We start from the raw sequence: 27,697 nt of genomic DNA, 5'->3' as shown, positions 1-27,697 counted from the left end.
TGGTTACTGTCCATAAAAACTTCAAAACGGTAGCTCACGTTTTGCTTTACCGTGAGGGTCTTTTGTGTTCAATTTCACCGATTTATGGTGCAATTAGAAAATGTTTAACACATTTTCTAACTAAATTTCTATCGCTTGATTTAAAAACCACAGTGGGATTTTGCCCACGTATTCGAAATTTCTTTCGTGAGTTGCAGAAGGCTTGTTGGCTAGTGCAAAGATGGTTAACACACGCGTCGCCCAAGTAAGCAATGTTTCTGCTGCCGCCACAATGGAGCAACTTCGAACTTTGTTCGGTTTTCTCGGGAAAATCGAAGATATTCGACTTTTCCCTAAAGAGTAAGTTACTTTGATTAACTGTACCTCACATAATAACTCAATAAGGTTCTGTTTAAGACCTAGGCATAGCGTCGATGTTCATATAAACCCGCGAAAATACGAGCCTAACGTAGCCTAACTTTATCATTTATGTCAGTCTACAGGGCTGGGATGTGTTACGCGAATATTGAGTTACATAGTCATTATGGTGCCATTACATTAAGAATGTTGAACACGCAAAATACGTTTCCTCACTTGCTTGCCTAGTAGTAAAAATGCTTGCCCAGTAGTTATAATATCGTCTCTTTGCTTTCTTGTTGTTTCCTGAAGGTTCCATGATCAGCATTGTGGAAATTGTACCTGGCAGCTGGTACAATTTGTACAGCAATTAGGCTAGCCTAGGCCTAATTAATTAAAGAATCAGTGGAGTGGAGGCCTAAATACAGGGTTTCCACATCTGGTGATTAAGTGTCAAGGGTTTAAAGTGATCATTAGTCATGCTATATACTTCAAAGTAGGTTGAGATATAGATCAAGCATGTCCACAATTCAAAATAATACAGGGCTCCATGAGAATTGATTCTCAGTTTTTTTTTACTTATGCCCTATTTAGCCTCAGGTGATTCCTTAATATAGCCTGTTTCAGATCTAGTACAGAGATGTTACACTTTGTGAAGTATATTTTATTTTATTTTCTTCTGTTTACAGGGACTCTGTGTTACCAGTAACAGTAAGGATATGTTTTGTTCGATTCCAAGATCCTACCAGCGTTGGTATGGCACAACATCTTTCCAACACAGTTTTCCTTGACAAGGCTCTGAATGTGACTCCATTTCCAGATGGTAATTAACTGGTTGATCCCCCAACACCCCCCCCCCCCCAAAAAAAACACACCTTCTTACTGATGTCTCAAAGTGAATAATATTATTATGTATGTCCTAACTGAATATCACACTAATTGTACACTCCCAACCCAAGGGCAAAACTTTCTCTCTTTTCTAGTTTTGATATCCAAGGGTTAACTTACAGAATGGAAGGGGAAAAGAAGCCAAATAAAATGAAACAAGTCCTCCGAATCGAATGAGCTATTGAGAACAGTTGTCTTGTAGATTGGGATGACATAATTCCTTTTCAAACAATCAATTTAAGTATAACTGACAATGTTTAAAGGAGATTACCAATTTATTTATCCTCTTACTGTACCAGTTCATTATTATTATTCTTGTATAGCAAACTAAGCTCTTTGGACAGCTAGTAAGCAGGGTTCGGTTTCTTCCGGAAGAAACCTATTTCTTCCGGGGACGTGGAAGAAACCTGGAAGAAACCTGTTTCTTCCAGGTTTCTTCCAGTTTCTTCCGGAAGAAACTGGAAGAAACCGGAAGAAACTGGAAGAAACTGTGAAAATTGGCATATATGCAGCACAGCCCACATACATGATAAAGAGACAAATAGTTTACCACCATCTGACTTAAATGCATACCATTGAAACCATCAAAATATGATATTTTTGTTTTGATTATAATTTTGGGTTTTTTTCCTACACCAAAAGATGTTTTCTTATAAATCATAATATTGCAGGACTACTTATCATCTCGCGATCCCCCATCAACCATAATTGCATAACTGGCCATACTGTATGAATGATTAACCTGGACTGGCCCATGCACTGAGGATTTAATAAGATGAACACCAAGACAATAGCTGAACAATATCTGTTAGATTCAGGCAACAGTTTAATTTCTGCAACTCCCTAAATTACAACTTGTAGTTAACAGGAGGACTTGTCATCCCAACAGCGAAAACAACAAACATCCACATTAAACACAGCTAGCCACAAGCCAGCCCTCATTTCACACTACAACTTCCAGTCGAATTTGTAAACCTCATATCTTGAGTTCAATCTCCACAAAATATGGTCATAGTGGTCAATGTAATCGTAGTAATGATGGTGCATTGTAGTAGGCCTACACTAGTTTCCAGGGAACACTTGCCCCTCCACTCAGAAACTAGTTTTTAACTAAGAACTGGGCTATTATCATGACCATTCTGGTCTGCAAAATATTGCTTGCCCATAGTTGTTCCCTGAATTGTCCCATGCTGGTACATGTAGCCTAGTACTATATTGTGTACAGTATATGCTGGAAACAGGTCATGTGCTCCAAACCTAGATATATAGACTACCTAGATGACACTATAGTGCTTCTTGTCCATTTATTACATAGTTAGAAATCATTGCAGGTTGTAATGAAACTTTATGAACAGTTTTTCCCTAAAAAATGAGTTTCTTCCATTTTGTCCGGAAGAAACTGGAAGAAACCTATTTCTTCCGAGTGGAAAAAACCGCGGTTTATTCCGCGGTTTTTTCCACCCCCGGAAGAAACCTGCGAACCCTGCTAGTAAGGAAAATTTTAGGTTGTACAAGACAGTGCCAACTTTCTGACAAATTTTTGGAGTCAAGTTTATGGTACAAATATTGGGTATTCACGGATACTGGTTAGATCATTTTCACAGTCACCTGTAGCCTTTCAACTGAATGTTGTACATTTGTGTATTGAAATGTGGAAAAATATAAAGGAGTGAGAAATAGTGTTGCTACGATAATCGTTTTCAATATCGGTATCGGCCGATATTTGCAATATCGGCAGCATATCGGTATCGGTAAAATTTTGCCTAATTGCCGATAACAGCAAACCGATATTGAACTTTTGTTTTTAACAGCAGAGCTACTTCTTTATACTTGCAATGATCTGTTAATCTGCCCAAGACGATCCATTTCTTTAGCGTCAGTTAAACTCAGATTGATTTTTGATTCATATCCATGGAAACCTGACCCTCCGTAACCTCTAAAAACATGTCTACGGCGCGCGAATATAACCAATGACCTTCGTGAACCTTGGCCTACACACAGCATCAGTGCAGCATTATACACTGTACTAACCATTCATTTCTCAAAGGCCTCCGTGAAAACCTTGAACATGATGTATAACTGCACAGTTCAGCAGTGTTGGAAAACCTTGTTCAATTTCCCGCGAACACAAAATACTGACAACTTTTTTTATTTAAATTGTCACGAAACTGATAAATTTTAAAATGACGAGTTAGAGTACCTATATAATGTTATAAAATGAAAAGAGATTTAATCTGTCTTTCATCTGTGCAACTTACAAAACTTCCGATATTATGAAACAAACAACGTTCAGCAAAGCCTTGTTTCTAGACTGCCTAACAATGAATAGCGTGCACTATGCGTACATTTTTACAACTGTAGTGTTTAACCCTATACCCAACTACCACGGTACATATGCTGCAAATTTTCCCAGGTACCTTCCCAAACAACTGTGAGCTCATCCCCTGTGTAACACCTGTTTGTTAACATTTTTGGCACGTTGCCAGGGAACTTTTTAGTTACGTGAGATCCGTAACCGCCGAGGTGGTTAGGCTATTTGCCATACACTTAACTATTGTAGGATATTATTTTTTCCGTATTTTTGGAAATTCTAGAAAATACTTTCTTTTCCCCCGCTTAACAACAGATGTGGTCTTACGGTATATTCATAAATGGATGCACTAGAGCCTTGTTTACATGACATTAGTTGCATTTAGTACGATATGCCAGTTTTGCGTGAATTTTTCGAGAGTAAAATTGCTCGATCTTTCGTAATATTTGAAAGGTGTACCACCTTACTTTCCGTACACAATTGGTCATTTCTCTACTGATTTTCAGTTTTTTTTTTTCTCTATACGGTCAAGTGAATAAGTTGTACATTGAGTATAAACTCAATAAATTATAACTTTTACATTGTGATCGACAGTTCGTAACCTAATTAAGATGCAATTTTGCAAGCATACGTTAACACTGTAAGCAACTTGTAAGTCTTTACGATGTTAAGGCTCACATTTACTGCGTCCAGTTTATTTTGTCTGTTAAAAAATATCGGTATCGTATCGGTATCGGACCGATATTGGGATGATAATATCGGATATCGGCCAAAAACGATATTGGTGATATCGGCGCAACACTAGTGAGAAATGCCATGATGACTCAGGACCAAAAATCAGTAGGTGCAAGACCTAACACTCTTGAGTATCTAGATGTGAATTGGCAGAGCTGGTAATAAGTTTATTTCCTTCAGGTGTGATCCCAGAAGAAAGCAGGGCTCTTCAGATGGTTGCAGCTTCTGCAGGAGGCCTCGTCAGTATGATCAGCAATGCAGGGACTAGTCTGCTGCCAACACCACCACAACCTCTCCTTGGCCATGTAAGTCCTTTATAAATAATAATAATAATAATATTTGCTTTTTATATAGCGCTTTATACCAGCGATAGGTCTCAAAGCGCTTTACAGACGTTATATTACCCCTGGTCAATGATAACCTGTCCCATAGACAATCCCTCCAGTCGGCAGCAGTTATATACTGCGCCCAATGACAAGTTACCTCACAGGTATCCATTTAACCCCTGAGTGGAGAGAGGAAAGTGAGATGAAGCATCTTGCCCAAGGACACAACGTAATGAACTAGGCAGGAATCGAACCAGCAATCCTTGGATCACGAGCCTGATGCCTTAGCCAATTGACCACCACGCTCTACGTGAAAAATGACATTGGGCTTATTCAACAGACGGTGTACTCTGAGCACAATGCCCTAAGTTCCATTTTGGGCTGCAATAGCAGATTAAAACTGGCTAGTGGAGCTGAGCAATGTACTCTTCAGACTCCCTACTCCCTAGCCTCATGTGAATTCAATTTTTACCTCGATACATCTTTCGAGGGTCATGTGCAACATAATATACAGAGCAGACATTGTATTTAATATGACATATGATTCATTTTATAAGTACTGTACTTATGACTTGAAACTATTGATACCTTAGACCAGTGTTTTTAACTTTTTCCACTACTCTCTCCCCTTAGCAATTGAAAATTCTGTGCACCCCCTAGCTCTGTGGAATGTGAGACCCCCCCCCCCCTTAACCAGCTGTTGATTGTGCATTAGTAGTGCAGCTTGGAGTTGTTGTTTATGCCTATACTGTCTGTGTCCTGCCTTTACATCCCCAGGTATTGAATCCACCCCAATTAAGAAATGCTGTTCTTTGCAAAAGGAGACAATCTTTTAAAGAAGAAGAAACTTACAATGAAGGACAAAGAAGTGGAAATGAAAGAATTTCAGACATAGTTTTCATAAAATAGAAGTCTTGATAATTGACCCTCCGTGGGTTTCGTTTGTCTTCCTCAGTTGCCCGGCACCATCAGCGGTGTGGCCGTCTCTACAACAAGTGCCGGGGTCATGGACCAGACGTTTGCTGCTCTCGGTGTTCCCCAGCCGCCTCCTCTAACGAATGTTGACCCAACAAAAGTAGAGGAAATCAGGAGAACTGTTTACGTGGGAAACCTGGACTCTGGGGTCAGTGTCAAAGTACCGTTCTCACTTTAGCGTTATCTGTTATCTTAAATTACTGTATAATCTGGAACCTGCTAGTGTCACATATATGTCACGCCCAATCCCCAGAGGAAAGGAAGATATTTAGACTTGGGTCACTGACTTAACAAGTGGATAACTGAAATCTAAACTCTGGTCAGGATTAGAAATATGTATTTAATAATAATAAAAATAGATAGATAATGTTTAATTCGGGAGACTAACTTACTGCAGTTACAAGTCAAGGTTCCATGGTACAGTAGCTTATTTTTTGAAGAAAAATAAAGAAGAACTTTCACAAGATTAAACTAATAGATCCCACTTTGTTTAACTTCATCTATTTATGAAAAAAAAGAAAACATGTATTTTTCTTGAAAACTTATTTTAGAGTGCTGTTAACATATCTAATCACTTCCGTAATTCTGCTTCCAGTGCTCATGTTTGTGTACCTGTACATAGCATGTATGAAATACTATTCAAATACTTCCAAAGATAATGTAAACAATATGTACCAGTTGGCCAATCTGTACCTTATACTCCAGCATAAAGTTGAGATGTAGAAGTTATTCTACCTGCTCACACAGTACAACAAGTTGTAAAGAAGTATGAACCTTGGCAGGATAGTTCGAATTCCCAATATAAATGATTTTATAATTAACGTTGATCCCGGTAATATCTAGCAGGTTGTAAATATCAAGGTACGTCACGACTTTATTGTCATTGATGCGACCTTCAAGTTTGTTTCACCTTTATTCAACGTGTGTTATGTACTGCAGTACATACTCAATCATGTTACATTTACCAAATTTTACAAAACTGGTTAAGTATTATGTCCTTGGTGGGAATTTCATTGCCATCTGAATTTTTGAAAGGTATATGTGAAAGATTTATATATGAAAATTTCAATTGTCAGGCAAACAATGCCCCGACAGACGTGACAAGAGAATTCAGGAATCCATTAGCATCATGTTGTCATATTAGTGTCACAATAGTGTTATATCCATAGCTGCAATGACGAGTTACTTGGGTATATATATATACCAGCTGTACCATACGTTAATGTACCAAGTATCGTTTGTATTCTCTTCAGACCGTTACAGCTGAGCAGCTGCTGAGCTTCTTCCAGAAGGTCGGGGAGGTGAAGTATGTCCGCATGGCCGGTGATGAAACTCAGCCAACCAGGTTTGCGTTTGTTGAATTCACTGAGCAGGGCTCAGTGGCCAAGGCACTCACCTACAACAGTGTTATGTTTGCTGGCAGGCCGCTCAAGTAAGTTTTTCATAGGTGTCGTATGTACCACAATTAACTGCTCCGGGACTTGTTATAGACTCACTTTTGTCACTTTTTCCAAGGCCGCTAGAGCATAGGTAGAAGTTTTCAACGGACATACATTATCCTACCCACGATAGGATAGCTAAATGGCTTGGGCCATCACAGCAAATTCATGTTTTGCGACTATGACCATTGAGATTTTGAGGTGGGAGAGCTCAAAAGGTTAGCATAGTGCTCCCCAACTTATCGGTCAGGTCTCGCTTTGGAATCCTCTTTTTTCACCCAGGATTTTCCTAAAATGCCTTAAATCACTTTCAATTCTCCAGATTGTAAGGCCATCAGTAGTTTGTTTCGTCCTTGTAAATATTCAAGCATAAAAAAAGGAAATACGATGACTCTAAATATGACCAAAATGTCACTACAGTAGGTCAGCTTAGGACTAATTTTCGACAGTTGACCTATCAGGGGGCCGTACGCTACTCTAAATGTGGTATGGCATCCTAAAGGGATATTTCCAGTGGCAGATAAGGTGAAACTTATATATGAAAAATCAAAATATTCCACAGCTTTTGAGTTGAAAACCTCCATCGCAATGATCAAGTCTCTAATCAAGATATGGTTGATTGAATGTAACCGATGTTTGACTCCCTAAACCTTTGGAAGAAATATAGAAACATTTTCAGTTGACTTGCTTAGATGATAATATTTCACTCTACCGTTGCCAGATGCATTCATAAAATATCACCGACTTTGAAAAAATTCATATCTTCGTCATACCAGATGCTGCGAGGATATAACTTTCACCTTAACTAAGCAATCAATTTCAGCGACCAGAATTCCCCTTTAATGTTTCAAACCTTTTCAGCCCCACTTTTACAAAGTTTTGATCTTTGATACATATTAAACAAGTGTTTATTCTTGTTTTTTTCACTATTTAATTCACATTTTGAACTTTCATTTTTCTTACCAGTAAAGTGAGAGTGTCACTCTGTTTTGTAACACTTGGAAATGGAATCGTACAATTTCACAAGAAACTCAGGGCATGCATTATGAAAATAAAAATAAAATAAAACTGTTAGCAAACTGCTTATCCACTAGAGAGCCTGTGTAGGAGAATGTGTAAAAGTAAGTTGGCCTGACGTTTTGATCCTAGCAGGATCTTCTTCAAAAGCTAAATGACAAAAACAGTAACAGAAGGGACAAAACACACACAGAATACAGACAGGTTAATGAGCATGGTGACCACAAAGAGATATTTGTAAGGGGATTAGTAGACAAGGGATGGAGAGAAGAAAGAAAGAAACCAACAGGGAAGGGGATAGGGAATAAACTGGAGAAGGACAAAGACAGAAAGGTGTGGAGCAAAAAAGGGGTGGAAGAGAGCTATGAGAAGAGGAGTGATGGGGGGGGGAACAAGGTAAGAAGGAGGGGGGCATGCATTATGTTTAGAAAGTGGGGGTAACTTGTTCAGGGGGAAGAGAGGGAGTCTTCTCAAAGCCCCTCGTACAGTATCTAAATCATCAAAGCCTATCACAATTCATTTCACACTTTTTACGACCATAATCGGAACTTTCGATAATTTTACAAAAAAATAAAATTTCTTGACACAGAATCAATCACTCCAACAATGCTATCGTCAAACCTCCTGGGAAAACACAAGAGGCTATCCAGAAAGAACTGGCGGAGACGATGAAGCAGGTCCGAGATGCTCAGGCTCTTATTCAAGCAGCTATAGATCCCGGTAAGTAAGGTTCATCTGGGTTAGGTTTTAAGGTGATGAGGAAGGGTCGATCCTTGAAGAGGAGAGGATGTGGTAAAACATGGTTAAATAGAGTGCTTAGAGATTGAGTGTTTAGGGGGCACACTCTCGATAGCGTGCATTCATCCATCTGCATCAGTAACTCAGAAGGTATAGGATGTTTTGCGGATCGTAAGCGGTTGCCAGGCAGCCTAATCCGCTATTTTGAGGTTGTTCAAGCCTGTCAATAGACTGGTTTCCCCTATCAAGACTAGTTTACTTACATTGAGGATGGTAGTGCTAAGATTTCTCATGCAATAATTTTGTGCCAAAACAAAACTTATGCAAACTTTGGAGAAAACCTTGAAAGTACCAGCCAAATTTTGAAAGAGTAACCTAGGTTGCGTATACGACAAAAATTGTAGTTTTGTGTGAATTATCCATGCGTTTTGTCGCTGTTTACCACTTTTTTGACAAGTCCATCGATTTTTTTACATATATCAATCACAAAACAGCAAACTAAGATATTAGCCAGTTTTTCTCTGCCAAAAGCATTAAGTGGCGAGTAATTATAATGAGAAAAGTGTCCTCCGACAAATTACACATTTAATATTAATCGCATACAGTTCCCCCAACCCACTAGTTTGAATTCAACCAATCAGAGATGCAGGTTTAGTTATGAGCTGTTGCTGAAAATAGATTCAAAACGTTGAGTTGGTAACTTGGTACAACCAGCAAGCTGGACTCTAACAGCTCCCTGGTACAACTGCCATAGACAATCTACACAAATCAAGCATGGTGTTGTATTACATATTGGCCAATGACGCTCTTAGCTTTTAAATATTCATATTATGGGCGAGGATTTTTTGGATCTCAACGTAAAACATCTTCGAAAAAACAAAGTTGAAAGTTGTAAATTTTTCGACTTTTATGCCACCATTTGAAGTAAGATTTGAATAGATAAGCTAGTTATGTATGTCGTTATGGCATCGTGGAAACAGTGAGGCTGAGAAAAACCATAGAAGAGGACGCAAAATGCTGCTTTAAGAACTGAACTTAATATTTTGATATTTTTTTTCAAGTTTTGTGGTGGTATATGAATTCGTAAACATTTGTTTTTTCAGAAATCAAGGCAGCTGCTGACAAAAACTGTACAGAAGGTACGATATCAATACATATATATATATATATATATATATATATATATATATATATATATATATATATATATATATATATATATATATATATATATATATATATATATATATATATATATATATATATATATATATATATATATATATATATATATATATATATATATATATATATATATATATATATAATAAAGAAGGTCCATGTGTACTGAACAAGACAATATTATTATTAGACAAAAGCTTTTTTTATTATTTACAATTTTGTATTTTTATTCCACTGCCAAGTGTTGCTGATGAAGGTCGCAGGGGTGCGGAAAATTCCAATATGTATTCTGAAACAGTACTCCTTATTTGTCAATTCTAAGTCATATCTTATTTCTCTGCTTTTGTCTAACGTATACATATATATATATATATATATAAATATATATATATATATACACACACATATATATTTATATATAAATGGCGAATGCTGCTGTGGTGAGCTTAAAAGCATCAGTCTGTGCAGGGTAATCTTGGAATGTGATTTGAGTTAGAATGTTTTGAACATGGCATGGAAAAGCTTCATTGAAAATATAGTAATAAAGTGCACTTTCATAAAGATGACAAGAAGTCATACTGTCGATTATTTTATGGAATTTTGTCAACCCAACTACACTTGTAACACCTGTTGCAAACATAGAAATCATTTGAATTACATAGCTTTAACATGAGTATTTAATACTTTGCTGAATTACATAGCATTAATATTAGCATTTAATGCATTGCTGAATTACAAAGCATTTACATTAGCATTTAATACATGGTTGAAATAGATAGCATTGACATGAGCATTTAATGCATTGCTGAATTACATAGCATTTATATTAGCATTTATTACGTTGCTGAATTTCATAGCATTTACATTGTTAATTTGCAGATTTGGAAGTAGGACATGTCAAAGGCAAGTGGCTGTTGGCAACTTTATTTTTAAAAGATAAAGTCATATAAAGAATTATTGGGCCAACCTTTAGTAAATGTGAACCCTTTTGTGGATATTAAAATTTTAAACATGTTTTATTCACCAAGGGATGATTGATGTACATTAGGTATAATATAACATTGTTAGCAGCTGCTGAAAGTTACAGTAATAGGGAGGGGGGCAGGGGTTCTGTATTTTAGTTTTACTGTCCTGTCAGTGAGCAAAGTGGATCGATCATAATTCTTTCATTTTTTTTGGGGGGGGGGGGCGAAATCTAAGTTTAATGACTGTAATAGTCTATGCGACCATTTTTGTGTAAGGACTGGAACTGTGTAAATCATTCTTTATGCATGAATGCAGCAATCAATATGGTTGAGATATCTTTGGAAGGATCTTCTTTAAAGTTATGGGTATTGGAATCTTTCGTCTTCTGAAATTGACAGTCAAAGTGGTTGGCCTGCCGTCAGTCAAATACCGTTCCAGATTGCATTAGAAATCCTATCTTTAGCTAAGTCTGGAGAATTGTGTGAAAAATGGAAAAAAATATATAATGTAAATATTGATAGATTCAGAACATCATTCATCATATTATTTATTCCTCTAATTATTATTATTATGATGATGATTATCATCCTAAGTTATGCCTGACTTGGTTATTCTCTCTTATAAATTCTTATTTCTTATCTGTTATAAATTCTTACTTAGGGGTATTGATTTCCTACATTAGTTATATAATGATTTGGCAGAGAACCTTGGAAAAATCCAACATTTATCGTCCCGTTTACGAAGATCAAATTTTCTCTCAAGATTTTCAGTTGTTGTTTTAAGTTAGCTTTTTTCTAACCCCATGAATGAACATGGTGGCTAGTCTCGTAAAATCCGGCCTTTTGGTCAAAAGTTCAAAGGGAATATTGTGGTAATGCATTTTTTTAGTACTGTACATTTAGTTCTTCAGTGTCTTCAATCAGCTCTTCTCGTCCACAGAACCGCGGGCTCCTGCTGTGCAGAGTCAAATCAAAGGGAGAGGTTAGTGGTGTATATGTGTTCTATGAATTAAAAACAAACAAACACACACATGTTTGTAATACATTCAGACCGAGGACCCCATTGTATTTGCCATTGTTATAATCCACAAACCCTAACCTTAACAATACCCCATACAATAGAATTCTTCCGAGGACGTGGTGATTCTTTAGAAATCACAACCGAGGACCTGGAATTCTTTTGTTCAAGTCCTCGGTCAGAATACAAAACAAATGCACACACACACAAACAAACAATATGAAAACTACACAGCCAATGTAGAATGTAGATGTTGTTCAGTACGTTTCTTAGATGCAAAAGAACCATCACCCCACTCCCACCTTCTGAAATAAATAAATAATGGACACTTTTTTTTTTTACCCCCCTTGATTTCAAAGACCTGTTTTCAATTGAGGTGGCTGTTTTTTTGCAGCATTTAAAAGTCTTTAAAAGCATTGAAGACTCGCCCCAAACTGCGTGGGGCCATCTGAAAAAGTTAACTTTCTGTTGCTTGCAAGTGACGTTTTGTTCGTGTCGCTACAAAATGCAGACAGTAATGAAACGTGATACCTTGTTATCTTAACTGGACCTGAGATGTCCATCGCTGTATCGTTTATACACTCTGCTCTTGGTAATGACCGCAGCTATATGTACTGACTGACTGTACACTAGGGTCTAATTAACGACGGTAGCAAGCTGTGTGTTTATTTTCTGGGATCGATGGTGGTGTCTAACACGTCTGCTACGCCTCATTGGAAACTAGGTCAGATTACAGGCATGAGACGTTTCTTTTTGCGCGAGTCTTCACACCCTTTAATATGAAACGCCAGATAAAATGGGGTGAAGATCAAGTTTTCAACCATGAACATAATGATGTCAGGCGGCATTAAAGTACTCTACTTTCAGTACTGAACTTAATTAAAGTACTGTACTTAATTAAAGTACTGTACTTAATTAAAGTACTGTACTTAATTAAAGTAAAGTATTATACAAGGGTGTATTCAGCTTCAGGAAGGAAATTACTGAGGCATCAGAAAGGTTCCAAATTGAAAGAAAAGAAAAGATGTTTTTTTGAGCTCTTGTATTACAGCAATCTTTAGACAAATCTAGACATGCATTCTTTGACAGTCCAACTTATGGTTAAGTCAAACTAAGTATCGACAACTCTCCTGAATCAAGTCATGGACTGGAGGCACAGCATTTTTCTCCGGGGCAAAAGAAATTCAAACAACCCTGTTTTTTTTATGAGTTGTTTATTCCACGTGGCTTTGGGAATATGAATGACTAGATTTGTGACTGATTACAAACAACAATGCCAGCAATGCATACAATGTTGAATTGTAAAGGAATATTTACGCCTCCACCTCCTGCAATAGAAACTGGTTGATCTTCCATATGTGTCAGTCATAGAAAGTTGGGCGTTTCCAAGTTAGAAGTTACATCCATAGGAGGGCAGGGATGCTGATTGGAACCTACTTTAAGAATGATAACTTTGAGCAGATATGAGAGTATGAGTACAGCAAACTTTGAGTTCCAAGTGCATCTGTACAGCAGGAGTAACTTTGTCTTCATGTTTATGTAACATGTCTGAAAATATCAAGAAATGGGGACAAAGGACCAGATGTTATTTCATCATTTGTTTGGCAATGGTCTATCGGAGTAGTCTTGCTGATGTTGTCAATTTCCGCAATTGGTGGAGTCCGCAGAAGGCGAAATTTAATGCGCGAGGCATTTTCAATGTGAGGAACAGAAATGGATGTTTTGTGTTGCAGTCCTTTCAGGCAGATTAAAAATTAACTGAATGAGTTAAGAGTGCTTAAAGTAGCTGTTACCTCAAACTTACCATTTCTCTTTGAAAGTCTATCAATGTTGGAAAAGGAATTTTTTTAACACTCCTTGGATGTTGCTGGTTATTCTGTTCATTTTCTCAAAAGAAGTGACATTTTGCTTGAAATTTTTTCCTTGCAATTTTCTTGGTTTTGTGGAGAATCAAAATAGGATGTGATCTTTTTTTGGGGGGGGGGGATGGGCAGGGGAGGAAAGGAAAGGTACTGTAGCTTCTGATGCACCCCAGCAAAGATTTCGATGATAGTGACCACCAAAACACTTCTGGACAAGGGCATTCAATTCTTGAGTTCTATTGCTCAATTGCATGTCTATGGTAATGTGTACAAGTATCTTTAGTCATTCAAATATATGAGGTTTTGTTTAAAAACATGAAGAAACATCAGCTGCTCCTAAAAAATTTGGTTTTTACTCCCTTTGATTGAAGTTGAAGTGGTAATTTGTCTATCTGTGTGATGGATTCCCTAGCAGGCTTACAATACTAGATGATATGAAAAACATTGTGATGTCGGAAAAAAAAATTAGGGAAAGGGGACTTTTCTTACACTAGTCCTTTAACTGTCAAGAAGATTTAAGTTTGATGTAGGTTTTCATTTGTGTCTCTAATATTTATCATATTTTCAATGTTTTTGTGTGGGTATAAGGCTACACTGACCATTCTTATAGTAGGCTACATAGAGCTATTGTGTAACAGACCTTACTGTACTGCAGAAACAAAGGGACAGAGTGATCTTGTCATGATGGAGTCAGTGTACAGGAACACATGACAACAAACTAACTAGTTGTAGATTTCCACGATCTGTTTGAAGAAGCAGGTGCTCAAATGGCAGAGACAATTGCACCGACTAATGCAACGCCACTCTCCATGAATTTGTTGTATTATCCTAGGAGTAATTTTTTGGTATGAAGCACTTCAGATCAACTGAGTCTTAAAAGTAGTTGACTGCAAAATGAAACCATTTACGGGACAGATGTCAAAATTTGCTTTGCTATATTTGTAGTAAAGAGAAACATTCCAGGTGGCTCGGAATGAATGGTTTAGGATTTTGATGAAATTACTCACAAGATGTTAATAAAAGTTCTGTGTCACAGTGGTAGGGGCTACTTTCAATCCTGCAACTGAATGCAAAGGTCGATCAATCTTTCTCTCCTCAAGTTGAGTAGTTGCAGGTTTTACAGTTCCTTATCAAGAGTACTTGGTGGTCTGTGTTTTGTACAAATGGGTCATTTATTTGTGGTTTGCTTTTGCTTGTGTCTTTTCCTGTTTCACCTCTGACTATTTGATACAGTTTTTTTTCTCCATCTGATAAAGTATCAACAAATTTGTCTTCTCAGGTCTGGTTGGAGATAACGAGAAAAAGAAAAGGAGCAAGTCTCGTTCGCCGGCCAGACGCAAATCCCGGTCTAGGTCCAGACGCCGATCGAGATCCAGGTCAAAGGATGCTCGTAGGTCCAGGTCGCGAAGGTCAACGTCACGAACGAGGAGAAGGTCTCGGTCACCGAGGAGGAGGTCGCCCCCACCGAGGAGGAAGTCGAGATCCAGATCCAGACATCGCAGGTCGCGATCAAAGAGTAAGGAACACCGCTCGAGGTCCAGGTAAGATATCCGTTAAGCATTCGTGACTCATTTAATCAAATGAAAAACATGTGAAATGAACAGATGGGGTGGCAGGAGTCGGCCTCCCAGAACTTCTCGTTGCAGTTTAAATTTCTTCATCTCCTTTTTATAGTATAGTTTGCCATGAAATAAGATACGGACAGTTGCAATTTAAATTTAGTTCCAAGTTGGCTAACAATGTTTATTTTTGTCTTATCATCATCAGAGAGAAGAGAAGGAGATCGAAGACCCCTCCAAAGAGTTACAGAGCCAGCAGACGCTCCAGAAGCAGGTGAGAATAAATACGAGAAAAAGTTTAAAAAAATACTCTTCAATCCTAGATCGGACCCTGCATAGCTTTGTTGAGAGAGAAACTCTCCGAGGTTCGTAAAAAAATTCTCACCCATCTACCGGTAGCAGATTTTTGATTCGAACCAAAAGGACAAGATCAACGTCATCTCATGTTTTGCCAGCGTAGCATCGTGTAGAAACTATTGACGGTGTTCTTGTTGAAGATTTTCAGGGTGGAAGAAAGAAACGAAACAGTCGGAAACATTGTGCTCTGTGTTTACGTTAATGATGAACGATAGTGACAGAAAAAAAATCTCTCATTTTCATATATAATGTAGTTTATATGTTACCAAGCAACATATTTTTTTAATTTTCCAAATAGCACACCGGAAAGTTATAAAAAAGGGAATTAAAACATCGTTTTTTCGTCTCCGAATTTAGGAATTTGCAAACACTTCAACGACCTTGAACAGCCCTCAGGTCAGTGAATGACATCACTGTGATGATCTTTTCTGTTGTGAACTGTTCAGTACGGAGCTGTGCGTGCATTTCATGTCAGCATAACTGTTATTTTCCGGCGTAATGTTCAAGACATAAATAGATAATGAATATCATGGTGTTTCTTGATTTCTTCACCACGTGTTTACAAGTGTTTTTTTTTACGAAATTTGACGATTTCGCAACGATTTTCCAATATCTGAAGAGGTAACTCGCAAGCTGACCCAAAGTAACGTAAATCTCAAGATCACGTTTTTGGCGGGTTTATACAGAGTGATGTATGAATGTGCTCACTTACCAGTCAAACTGGCACAATAACAATAGTGATGATAGTCTCAAACGTAGATTAGTATAACATCCGAAAGAAAATCCAAAGTTCTAAACAAAGTAGATTCGCTTGTATGTATGCACTAGGCCTACTGTAAAACATAAACGTTCCTTGTTCCGTACGTCATTAAATCCAACAGAAAGGTTTCATTGAGCTTGAAATACAACCGCATTTGAACTCAATCGAGAAGTTAGTCTAGCTTGAACAATTTTCTCACTAAATGCAATGCCTATTGCGTTTATTCACATGCATGCCTCGTGGTTTGGGCTTCAGGAGGAATCGTATTCTAGCCCAACTTCACGTAGGTCCGCAAACGGTACTTTCACACTGTGCAAACATAAGTGACAGTGTGCGCTACCGTAAGTAATACTTACACGATGTTTTGTTTCGCTCGAGCATACACACATTTCCTATTCGTATTACATTTAAAGTTGTTTGGAGGGTATGAACACATCTATGCCCAAAAAAACTCTGCCTAAGCGACGTCCATGCCCCAATTGAAATTTGCACGTGGATTCTCTCCTCACATAGTCATTAGGTTGTTCACGTCTGACATGTCTTCCAGTTCCAACACTTACTGTTGCATTTATCGGGATATATATAAATAATGCGGCATAAAAGCATCAATCTTTCAAACTTTTTTTACTTTAGTGACGTTGCCACACGCAAATTTCAATTGGGCCCGAAATGGCTCTATATATGACCGATTATTCCGTAATTTACATTGGGGCAGTCGGCTTCACTAAAACGATAAGAAAAAGCAGGAACAATAACACCTTATTAAAATTAGACCGTTAAATGTCTCACGCAGTGTATCAAATCTCCTCTCTTCTCTGATTTTTCATGACACATTCAACTTTTTCTGCATCAAATATTTAGGGTTCCAATCATCTTCTGTGAAGTGGGCAGAACAAACTTTCACATTCTTGCCATGAGAAACTCCTGGTGCGATGAAGTCTTTCCTGGTTCTCCTCACAAATCGTATCCAGAGTTTCCGATATCTTTCACTACTTTTTCCGCTTGGAAAATTGAAAAAACTTATTGTAGTCCACATTCGTTCTGTTGCATCCCCCTACAACGCAATTTCTTGGCATTTTGCTAGTGGTATAGGTTGTTTGTCGAGTCCAATATAGAGTAGGTTGCAACTAAACTTACACACTAAGTGCACACTGCCGAAGTACACTACGCCGAGCTCACTTTGTTATCATCATAATGACGTCACATGTCAGTGTAGATCACGTGATCATCATATCGCTTTTCGCGAAAAGCCCAATTTTTGTTTAAAAAATCAACGAGTTCAGGAATTTTTTTTAAGCCTTTCCCAACATCGGATTGACTTGAATTTTAACATGTGTAAAATGGAAACCAACTAGAATACTCTTGAATAAAATCGTATTTTTTCGTCGATGCTGAAAAATCACTATCGTTCATCTTTAAACTTCATAACAGAAGCATGACAATTCATCCACTTTTCTTGGTGCCACGTCTTAGTGCCACTATTTGGTGCCACGTCTTAGTGCCACTAGACGGTGCCACGTCTTAGTGCCACGTCTTAGTGCCACTAGACAGTGCCACGTCTTAGTGCCACTAGACGGTGCCACGTCCTAGTGCCACTAGACGGTGCCACATCTTAGTGCCACTAGACGGTGCCACGTCTTAGTGCCACTAGTAGGTGGCAGGTGTTAGTACCACTAGTGGTTGCCACGTCTTAGTGCCACTTGTCGATGCCACGTCTTAATGCCACTAGTCAGTGAAGGCTTCCCCTCTTTGGTTCATATTTTCATGGTGATTTTGACAATAATACTGCATAATGCCATCGGTCAGATGATAGATGATATGTAACAACTTCATAGTTTTAGCAACAGCAGTTGGGAATGCTACCTCTATCACAAAATAAACTTTCATAAATTTAGTGTGATAGGACTTGTTTCACACCTTCTTTCATGAACAGAGGAGAATATTAAAATAAGAAAACTACTGATATTGTGGGAGCTGGTGTTGTTAGCTGTTTGGCAGTGTTTATTCATTAAAAGCATTTCCCTTACATAGTTCAAAGATATATGTCGCGGAGGAAGACACAAATTATCACACACGAATTATTCATTGCATATTGGAAGGGAAAAATGTTGTTATTGTCAATAGTTAACAAGTTAAAAAAGACTTGCAATTCAAAAATATTTACGTTCTACATGTGAGATTGTGAGGTAGGGTTCTGTTCTACACTGATCGGACAGAAAAGTGACTTTATTGGTCTGAGTTGATGATTTTGTCCTTTTCTGTTCCTTTTTGCTTTTACCCAGATCCAGAGAAAAGAAGGAAGAAAGGTAATAAATTTGTTGTAGTCTTTGTTTGTGCTCATCTTTTATCGGTTTACTTACGTACATCGAGAAGACAGACTGTAACCGTCCCGTTAGCCTAGACCTTATCCTTGCACGATTGAAACCGATTGACATGTCTCTCAGTTATCGTGATTGCTATCGCACACTGCTTAAACGCTGACTTTACATTCAAACAATAAAACACCAAGATCATTATCTTTCTACTTTTAATTATAACTATATCATTATAATGTATCATTTTTGGACGTGGTTGGTCAGTTAGGGGAAGGGGCGAGGTGGGCTGGGGAGGGGAAGTGCTTAAAGCCCCTATGTACAGTAATTATTTTGTTTTTCGTTTCCTATTGCAAGACAGTGAATTGCTTGAATTATGCAAGTAATATATTTTTTTTATGAGAAACGAAAAGAACAGGGATGAATTCATCTGCTTTCCTGTAGCAAAGCTATGTGCATGTATTCTGCATGACTGCTTTGTTGATAGCAATCTTTGTACACAAAATAATAATAAGAAAATGTATTCAATATATTTATCCAAAGCTAACTCTTGATGTAGCTAGTCCCACAACCCTTCCCTATCTCTCTTTCCATCTCTTTTAAACTAAATGTGGATGATAGATGATGATGATGATGATCTGGCTTGTGAATGGGAGGAACAGGGTAGAAAAAAAAATGAAATCAGTGTTTTTGGAATTCATCAAAGAAGAACAAATTTCTGTTATTTTCGTTGTTGACATCATGTATGACCATGGGGACTAATTTAGTGATAACAGTTTGTGTTGCAGTCCTTCTAAATCAGGGTTTCCCTTACTTTATTCCCAACGAACCCCCTGTGGATGTTGTCTGTCAACCAAGAGTTGTCCACCAACCCCCAACTTTTCGAGACACGATCTGAGTCATTATTATATACTATAATTTGCATAACAGCCTGTGTCTGTTTCATAATTCAGTTATTTATCACATGCATGGTACGACTATGGCGACATATGCGTATGGAACGCGAAAAGAGTTTGTCGATAGATACGACTTTTGTACATTACTAAATTATATGATATATCAGATTTTAGTTCAACAAAAAGTACTCAAGTTTTGACTTTCAGAAATGTCTCACGAACCCCCTGGGATGGACTCACGCACCCCTTTGGGGTTCATGCACCCTAGTTAGGGAACCCCTGCTCTAACAGGCATCATTGGATCAGGTCTCTCCTATTAGTAAACAAGGAGTTCGACAACGAATGGTTATTTTAAATATAGACTGAAATCTTTTCTATGATATGACCTCTCTCTCTCTCTCAGCCCACCCCCAAAATAATAACTGCTATCAGTCCACGCATTTCTGAAGTCCGACTTGAGTCCGTTGTTACCATTCATAAAAACATGTCGTCAGTTGCTGGACAAATAATATTTGTTGCCGCCCTACTCATGTTGCAGATTTCCCCTAGATGTATATCAATTTACGTTTCTCTTGTGATCATCTTGCCATTTTACAGCTCTTCAAAGTCCAGACGAAGGTCAAGATCTCCCTCGAAACACAGATCTCGGTCCAAGTCACGATCGGGCTCACCAAAGCGGCCCAGGTATTCCAAATAAAACACCTCTGAGTGGTATAAGCTCTTATAACATATCTCATATACGGATTAAAGTTTCACGTGGTATCACCATGGACTAATTCATCCATTATCGCATTGCAAAATGCTATGCTAAAATAGTCAATTAGCTGTACAATTGGAAAGACGAATATATATATATGTATGTAGATATATGTATATATATATTTATATATATCTATATATATATATATATATATATCCGGCTTTAGGAATCACAAATGACTTCGAGTTGGTTAGAATCGTGTTTGATCTCTGGCAAATATGTCACCAAAAACAGAACTAGTATTGTTCGATACAGGTGACAAACGCCTATAGTGGAATTACAACCTTCGTTACCGGTTTTTGTAGGCGGACACCCTAACCAACTAGGCTATGGACGCTGATTGTATGTCCAGAGGTTTGAAACAAGTAAGGAAGGTCGTAATTTCTCTTTTCAAAGAAGACAATTAATTTTTCTTTTTTTAAATCACCTTAGGCCACAAACCAGTGTTTAGTGTCCTTGAAACAAAGGTTGTAAAAACAAAGGAATAAACATAACAGAAAATTAGGCAGTCATTTCCTTTACATCATCAGTGTGCATAATTAGCTAATGGTTCTTCATAAATTAAAACTAGAAATAAGAAAAGACTTTGGTTTCATAACCTTAAAGAAAAAAGAAATTACCGAAATTGATAAGAAAAGAGACAATTTAATCTTGTGGTCAAAGGAAGTGGACAATGACAGCTTTTAGATAAAAATCATTGTAAGTAGGTAGACACCTTAGAGAGAAATAATATAGACATCAGTTATGTGCCCAGGATTTCATGAGTGCCGGGTATACTCATCGCCGGGGGAAGGGTCTTTTATGCACTCATACACAAGTACTACTTTTGCTAACAATTTACATTTTTTAAATTTTTTTTAGTGAAATGTATTACTTACCTGGTAAAAGTTAGTAGTTTGTTTTCAAAGAGATTTTACACAAGGGACTGATTGAGAGCCGTAAGTAATGTTTCTCGCATGTGTAAATGATGTTTTATTAGTCTGTATGATTTTGGAATAGACTAGGCCCAATTTATGTTGAATATGTCGTTAGGAATGTTGGGATTTTAGATGAAAGTAGTACTGGGCGGGGTTCAAGATTTTTAAGACAGTGCTGGTCGGTAATTTTTAGTGCTGGGCGGGGTCGCCCAGTGCCGCCCATCATGGGCACATCCCTGAGACATGCACCACATTAAACTTGCAACTCTCTCAACCCTAACAGCAAACACAGGAAGGACAAGAAGCGGGACCGAAGCAAGGACAGAGACAGGAAAGAGAAAGAGGGACGTAACAGCAGCAGCAGTAGCAGCAGTCGTAAGAGGAAGGAAAAGGAGCAAACTGAGAAAGAACCGGTTGAAGCTGTCGAAGTGAAGAAAGAAGAGAAGACGGACAAAGCCGATTCCAAGATCAAGAGAGACTACGATGAAGAAGAGAAGGGTTTTGATAGCCAGGAGGCTGCTCCAGTGGTCAAGGAGGAAAAGGAGGAGGAGGAAGAAGAGGAGCCGGAGGAAGAGGAGGAAGAGGAGGAGGTGGATATTGTCAAGACAGAAGACATGGATGTTGATTCTGATTAGATGCTAATCAGTGCCAATGTTTGCTTCTTGGGGTAATGGAGAGGAGAGTGCACAAGGAGTCTGTGGACTCTGGGTTGTTGTTATTAGCATTAAGGATATAAGACTTGTTGTGTGAACGAGAAACACAGACCCAGGCATGAACTTTTTCTGCGAATTCGCGGAAAATCCGTGATTTCTTTTCTACGTCGGGGACAGAAACATCCTAACAAACTGTAGCATACTCAAACTGGAGCCTATACCGCAGTTTTTGCAAAGTTCCGTGATTTTTTTTACCCCAGGCTCATCCCTGCAGACCTGTATGGATATCTGCCTAGATGATTGATTTAACTGTTATCTGATAATAATCTGCAGAATTCACTTGTCAAGGTCACAGAGAGAGTTTTGCACAGGAAATGATGGACTCTGGGTTCAATACTGTCTTCATGAAGGAGTAAAGGACATAAAACTTATAGTGTTAACAGAAGACTTCTGATGAGATGATTTTAATATAATCATTAACAACATTCACTTGTTGTGGCCACAGAGAACATGCACACAGAGTCATGGACTTTAGATATCTGTTTATATTACTGTTGTAATAAAAGGAAAAGCCAAATTTTTGTTTTTACATAGGACATAGGCATGGAGTTTCAATAAATGTTTTAGCTGTTACGTTTAACAGCATTTGCTAAGTCGTCGCAGTAATGCGAGGGCATTTACATGGACTCTTGGTTACTGTTATCAGTTAACAGAAGTAAATGCATTTACCGTTACCATTAACAGCATTTCCTTGTTGTGATAACAAAGAGCAGACATATTACGTATGGACTTTGGATAAACCTTTAAACTGTTGAAATAAAACAAAATCAGTCTATGTGAACAGAGTACGTAAATTTTGTTTAAGGCTTGTTAATGTTATAATTAGTGGTTTGCTCCTTATGTTACTATCGGACTTGTTTGTCAATTCTAATTAAATGTATTGTAGTGACCTGTTGTTTTAAGTTACAATAGCAGCTTATGTTAACAGTACAAATGTATATTCAATTTCTAATTAAAGCTTTTGACTGTAAAATCATAATAGTATCAACGTTTGTCGTCACTGTTCACATAGGGGGTAGGTACATCGATTCTGATTGATTAAACGCTTACTGTTATCATTAACAATTTTGTTGATTCTTTTTAATGATGAAGACAACAGCATGGATGCATATTAAATGTTAACGATGTTATAGATGACTGTGTAGCTTCTAATATAATTTTTTAATGTTAGTTTTTTGGGGGTGGGGGCTGGGGTGAGGGGATGGGTAGTGTAGCATTCATACATACAGTAACCTTGTGCCATAGTAAACTTAACTTTTTGACAAGAAGTTCTTTTTAAATATTGAAATATTCTCTTGTTATGTTTTTTTATAGATCTCATTTGTGTTTCAAACACATGGTAATGAGCACCTTAGAAGCAAATGTTGTTGATGATTGAAAACAGTTAAAATTGTCAATTTGACACTTCTATACAATTTTACTATATATACCTCCAAAATGCACTTTAAGGTGCACATGAAGAAGCCATACAATTTGTATGTATATTTCACCTGTGCTAAGCTATAATATGATTCTGTGACTGTTTCAATGGTAGCACTGTATCATGTGGCCAGCATATGAGATGTTACAGAACGGTGATCTGCAACAACAAAAAATCATCGAGGCAGTGATACATTTTGAGGAATGTAGTTTTGTGCTTAAATACTAATATTAAATACCTGATTTGTCATCCATGGAAATGTACAAAACTTTGAATTCCCGAGTTGTGAATTATACATTGATGTTTCAAAAGTTGAAAGAGACATCCTCACTCGATCTATAAACGTCAAGAACGATATGAAGGAAATGGTAGCTGTCTGGACGTTAGAATAAGGTGATCAGAGGCCACTAACTCTGGGGGAAGTTTCCCTGAAAAAGTCCCTGGTTTTAAAACTACCGTCCCTGGAATATCCCCGAATTGTGTAACAAGGCCCTGAATTAATTTCACTTTTGCCTCTTTGGCCTCCCATACACAGAGACAGCTAGAACTTTGCTAGGATAATCTGTGATTGTTTTACAACTAGGCTACAAATGCTCACAGTCACAGATAAAGGCAACCCAGATCAATGAATGATTTCATATAGCATGTAATTCAAGGACAGCATCATGTTGCAAGTGAGTGATGAATAGTTAGACTTCCAGCTACCTTCAAGGTTTTATCTTGGACAAAATTCTTGTTTCTGGATGGACATTTGAAACTATAGGACCCCCCCCCCAATAACAGAGGTCACCTTACATGTGAAGGGCAGCACTGGTACTCCATTGGGGGTTGTGGAGGGATAAAACTTTCTTGTTATCATACAGAGTCGATCCATCAAGAAATTAAATGTATTACTGATTTGTACATGGGGTTTTCACTTTCGAGAAGCTTGTAAATGAACTCTTATGGAAGCTTTGTACATAAAAAGGAAAAACTGAATTTTTTCCCCCATTCTCTTCTCTGCTTGTGTCATCTAGTTCCTGCATTGTAATGTTTTATGAAGAGTTTGATGGAAACATGAATTCTTTACCACTTAAAGGGTGTTAAGACTCGCGCACAAAGAAACGTCTTGTGACGGTAATCTGACCTAGTTTCGAATGAGTTGTACCAGAAGTGTTAGACACCACCATCGATCCCAGAAAATACATGCACAGCTTACTACCGTCAGTAATTAGACACTAGTGTATAGTCAATACAAACAGCTACCCACAACACGGTGTACATAGCAGCGATGGACATCTCAGGTCTTGATAAAAGATAACAAGGTATCACGTGTCACTACTGTCTGCATTTAGTAGCGACAAGAAGAAAACTTCACTTGCAAGCAACGGAAAGTTAACTTTTCCAGAGCGCGGCACACGGTTTGGGGCGAGTCTTCAATGCCTTTAAAACAAGAGTCTCATTTTCCACACACCATACATACACACGCACCAATCCTAAGGCAATCCATCAGTATACTCAATGAAAATCATTTGAATAAAGCATCACTAATTAATTAGGCAGAATTTTTGTGCCCATAGACTAGTAGTGATGATGACATTTCTTATTAAAGGAGGTATGTGAATGCAAGTTCATTAGCAGTCTTGTTTTAGAGGTCACTCATTGGAAAAAATATTTGATATAGCATTACCCAATGACGCAATATATCCTATCAACATCATCTCTACCTTCTAGTGATGCCATACTATCACGATTCGTTTTAATTATTCCAAAAGTGGGCTCTTGATGGTCAGTTCTGGTGCGCCCCTCTCAGCTTTTTTAATTACATTTCTACCCTGCAGGACGTTTCAGGAGCGAAGGAGATTTTCGGACGGGATGGTTTGGAATTGGTTGGTATGGGCGTTGGAGAAGTCGGGGACAGGCGCGTAGCCAAGGGGGGGGGGGGCGAAGGGGCAGCCGCCTCCCCCCCTTGAGCATATTTAAAAAAAATTAATGTTTTTATGATATCGCTAGTAATTTCAAAAGAGAAAATGCTAAGAAGCAACTTACAAGGCCTGGGAAGTGCCATTTCCAGCGATCTGGGAGGCATTTTCTGCCAAAATTTTCTTGTACGCTTCGCGCCAACCTATGGTGGCGCTACGCTTAGATATTTTGCAATGCTGTTTCTATGGCTCTGATAGTTTGCCTACATTTTTGCCCCTCCGTTGGCAAATTCCTGGCTACGCGTCTGGTTAGGGAGGGGGGGCGAATCCCCTCAATATATAATTTTGAAAATTGTGCCCCAATAAAATGTTTTCCTTTCTCTTTTTGTAACGAAAATAATCTTTTGACATGCCCCCACCCCCCCAGTGGCGTAGGAAGGTACTTTTGAGTGGGGGGGGGGCTGAAGACTGATGGCCGGCCTGGGGGAGGGGTCTAAGGGGAGGGGGTGTCCCCCTCCCCTTTGGAATTTTTTGCATTTCCAGGTATCCTCAGATGCAATTTGGTGCAATATAGCACACTTCAACACCCACTGCATTTTGTAAACTTAATTTTGTATTTTCACCAGGCCTTAGATGCAATTTGGTGCTCCAAATGAGATTTTTTTTTCTCATTTGGAAATGAAAAAGGGGTTTTCTGACTTGCGGAGCGGGGGGGGGCGGAATGATACTTCCGCCCCTCCACATTTTTCACTGGGGGGGCTGGCGCCCCCCCAGCCCCCCGGTTCCTACGCCCTTGTCCCCCCCCCAAAAAAAAACTCAGGATTATAAATACTTTAACAAGTGTACTTTTATCGATACATAATATATTACTCTTACAAGCTAAAACGAAGGCTTCCGAAACGGCCCGAAAAGCAGGAGACGGTCCCGAAAAACGGATGCCTGCGCCCCCCGGAGGGGCATTCCCAACATAACGATGACATAATATCATCAAGTCGCGTTACAACTCGTTTTGCTTCAATCTCTTTCATCTTGAAGGACCTTGGCGCCGATGCACGGTATCTTCTATACATCTAACCATGGAGGTAAAAACCTCCATGATCTAACACTCCCGATAAGCGTTTTAGTTTAGTGCCGCTTCACCGTTATACGTAAGTTGTTTGGGACTGTTGCAGGTCTTGCAACTGTTGCTGGTTTGGTACTATGACTTCTGTTACAAACGGGAGCGATAGGATGATAGCGTAGACGTGTATACATTCCCTTCTGCAGTGTGTGTGTGTAGGAAATCACTATCTGGATATTAATCGCATTGGTAAGTCTTGCAACTATTGCTGGTTTGGTACTACGACTTCTCTTTTGATTTGGTGGAGGCTTCAGGGAATAATTTTTTCACAAAAACGGGGGCCCCCCGAAACGGCTCCCAAACAACAGATAGCTACATTATGTATATTTTTTTATTGCTGTTTGTGTAGATACATCTATCACCCAATAAGAGCCTTTGTTTAGTGCCGCCTGACCGTTGCGTAATCACAAAAACGGGAGCCCCCGAAACTGATCCCAATATCCGGAGACCACCAGTACCATGTGGCGCGAAAAGACGGGAGCCGGTACAATGTGGCAAAGGCTCCCGAAAGAACGGGGACCCCGGAAAAACGGGGGAATTCGGCTCCCAGTAGAGGCTCCCATGCAGGGGGGGGGTGAAGTGGCACGACATATACTACTCACGATCAAAACATTTATTCGTCTCCTTGGTTAAGTAATTTAAAAGTATTCTTGACAAAGCTAGAATGTCATATGTGTGGAGCCTACCGTACGGGGCCAGCCAAGTTCATTATTCTTTTGACCCTATTACATCCCAAGCATGGTAAGTAGAGCGATTAAGTTAAGACTATAGGTGACATGTATAAACAGGTGTGGCTGGCCGAGTGTCAATAGTAATTCGCATTGTAAAGTGTATAGAATGTTCAAGACCAACCCCGGGCCGGTGAATTCGAAAAGTATTTGAAACCCTCGATCTCCGGAACCGTAACTATTTGAGTAAATATCGTTGCTGCAATACTAATATGTCGATTATTTCTGGAAGATAACAAGATATTGTGTTTAATGATCGGATATGTAACTTATGTAACAGTAATAAATTAGGTGAGGAATTTTATTACATTTTCGAGTGCCCAGCTTTTTAGAAAGCAAGAATTCATTATTAAATAAAGCCGTATTTCAGAACAAGACCCAGTTCGATTAAGATGCATGATCTTTGCAATCGTTCGAAGTCTGTTGTTATTTCCAATTTAAGTCATTTTGTGCTAATTAAGA

At 38.4% G+C, this 27,697-nt stretch overlaps 1 protein-coding gene across 4 annotated transcripts; it reads left to right on the top strand.

Moving 5' to 3' along the window:
• Positions 1 to 11: 11 nt before the first annotated feature.
• Positions 12 to 24,464, top strand: LOC139977641 (uncharacterized). 4 transcript variants are annotated; one of them, XM_071987105.1, is made up of 14 exons: positions 13 to 339; positions 1,026 to 1,159; positions 4,451 to 4,575; positions 5,552 to 5,719; positions 6,825 to 7,003; positions 8,617 to 8,747; positions 9,869 to 9,904; positions 10,827 to 10,850; positions 11,853 to 11,894; positions 15,072 to 15,333; positions 15,560 to 15,625; positions 18,751 to 18,774; positions 20,274 to 20,360; positions 21,637 to 24,464. In XM_071987105.1, the coding sequence occupies exons 1-14, from the start codon at positions 221 to 223 to the stop codon at positions 21,986 to 21,988; spliced, it is 1,749 nt and encodes a 582-aa protein (XP_071843206.1). In that variant the 5' UTR covers positions 13 to 220; the 3' UTR covers positions 21,989 to 24,464. The 4 variants fall into 4 exon arrangements, with proteins under 4 accessions (XP_071843214.1, XP_071843206.1, XP_071843223.1 ...); XM_071987113.1 differs by lacking the exon at positions 10,827 to 10,850 and having other exon boundaries at positions 12 to 339; XM_071987122.1 differs by lacking the exons at positions 10,827 to 10,850; positions 11,853 to 11,894.
• The last annotated feature ends 3,233 nt before the right edge of the window (positions 24,465 to 27,697 follow it).

The sequence above is a fragment of the Apostichopus japonicus genome, chromosome 2 (assembly GCF_037975245.1).
Source record: "Apostichopus japonicus isolate 1M-3 chromosome 2, ASM3797524v1, whole genome shotgun sequence".
Classification (NCBI taxonomy): Eukaryota; Metazoa; Echinodermata; class Holothuroidea; order Aspidochirotida; family Stichopodidae; genus Apostichopus; species Apostichopus japonicus.
The sequence above is the reverse complement of the archived record's forward strand: the minus strand, read 5'-3'. Positions and strand labels throughout refer to the sequence as shown.

Bases quoted from the DNA above. Each gene is read 5' to 3' on its own strand.
- LOC139977641 (XM_071987105.1), top strand. From the start codon at position 221: ATGGTTAACACACGCGTCGCCCAAGTAAGCAATGTTTCTGCTGCCGCC. The intron at 5,720-6,824 runs GTCAGTGTCAAA...TATTCTCTTCAG, and splicing joins TGGGAAACCTGGACTCTGGG to ACCGTTACAGCTGAGCAGCT. The intron at 10,851-11,852 runs GCAAGTGGCTGT...TCTCGTCCACAG, and splicing joins GGAAGTAGGACATGTCAAAG to AACCGCGGGCTCCTGCTGTG.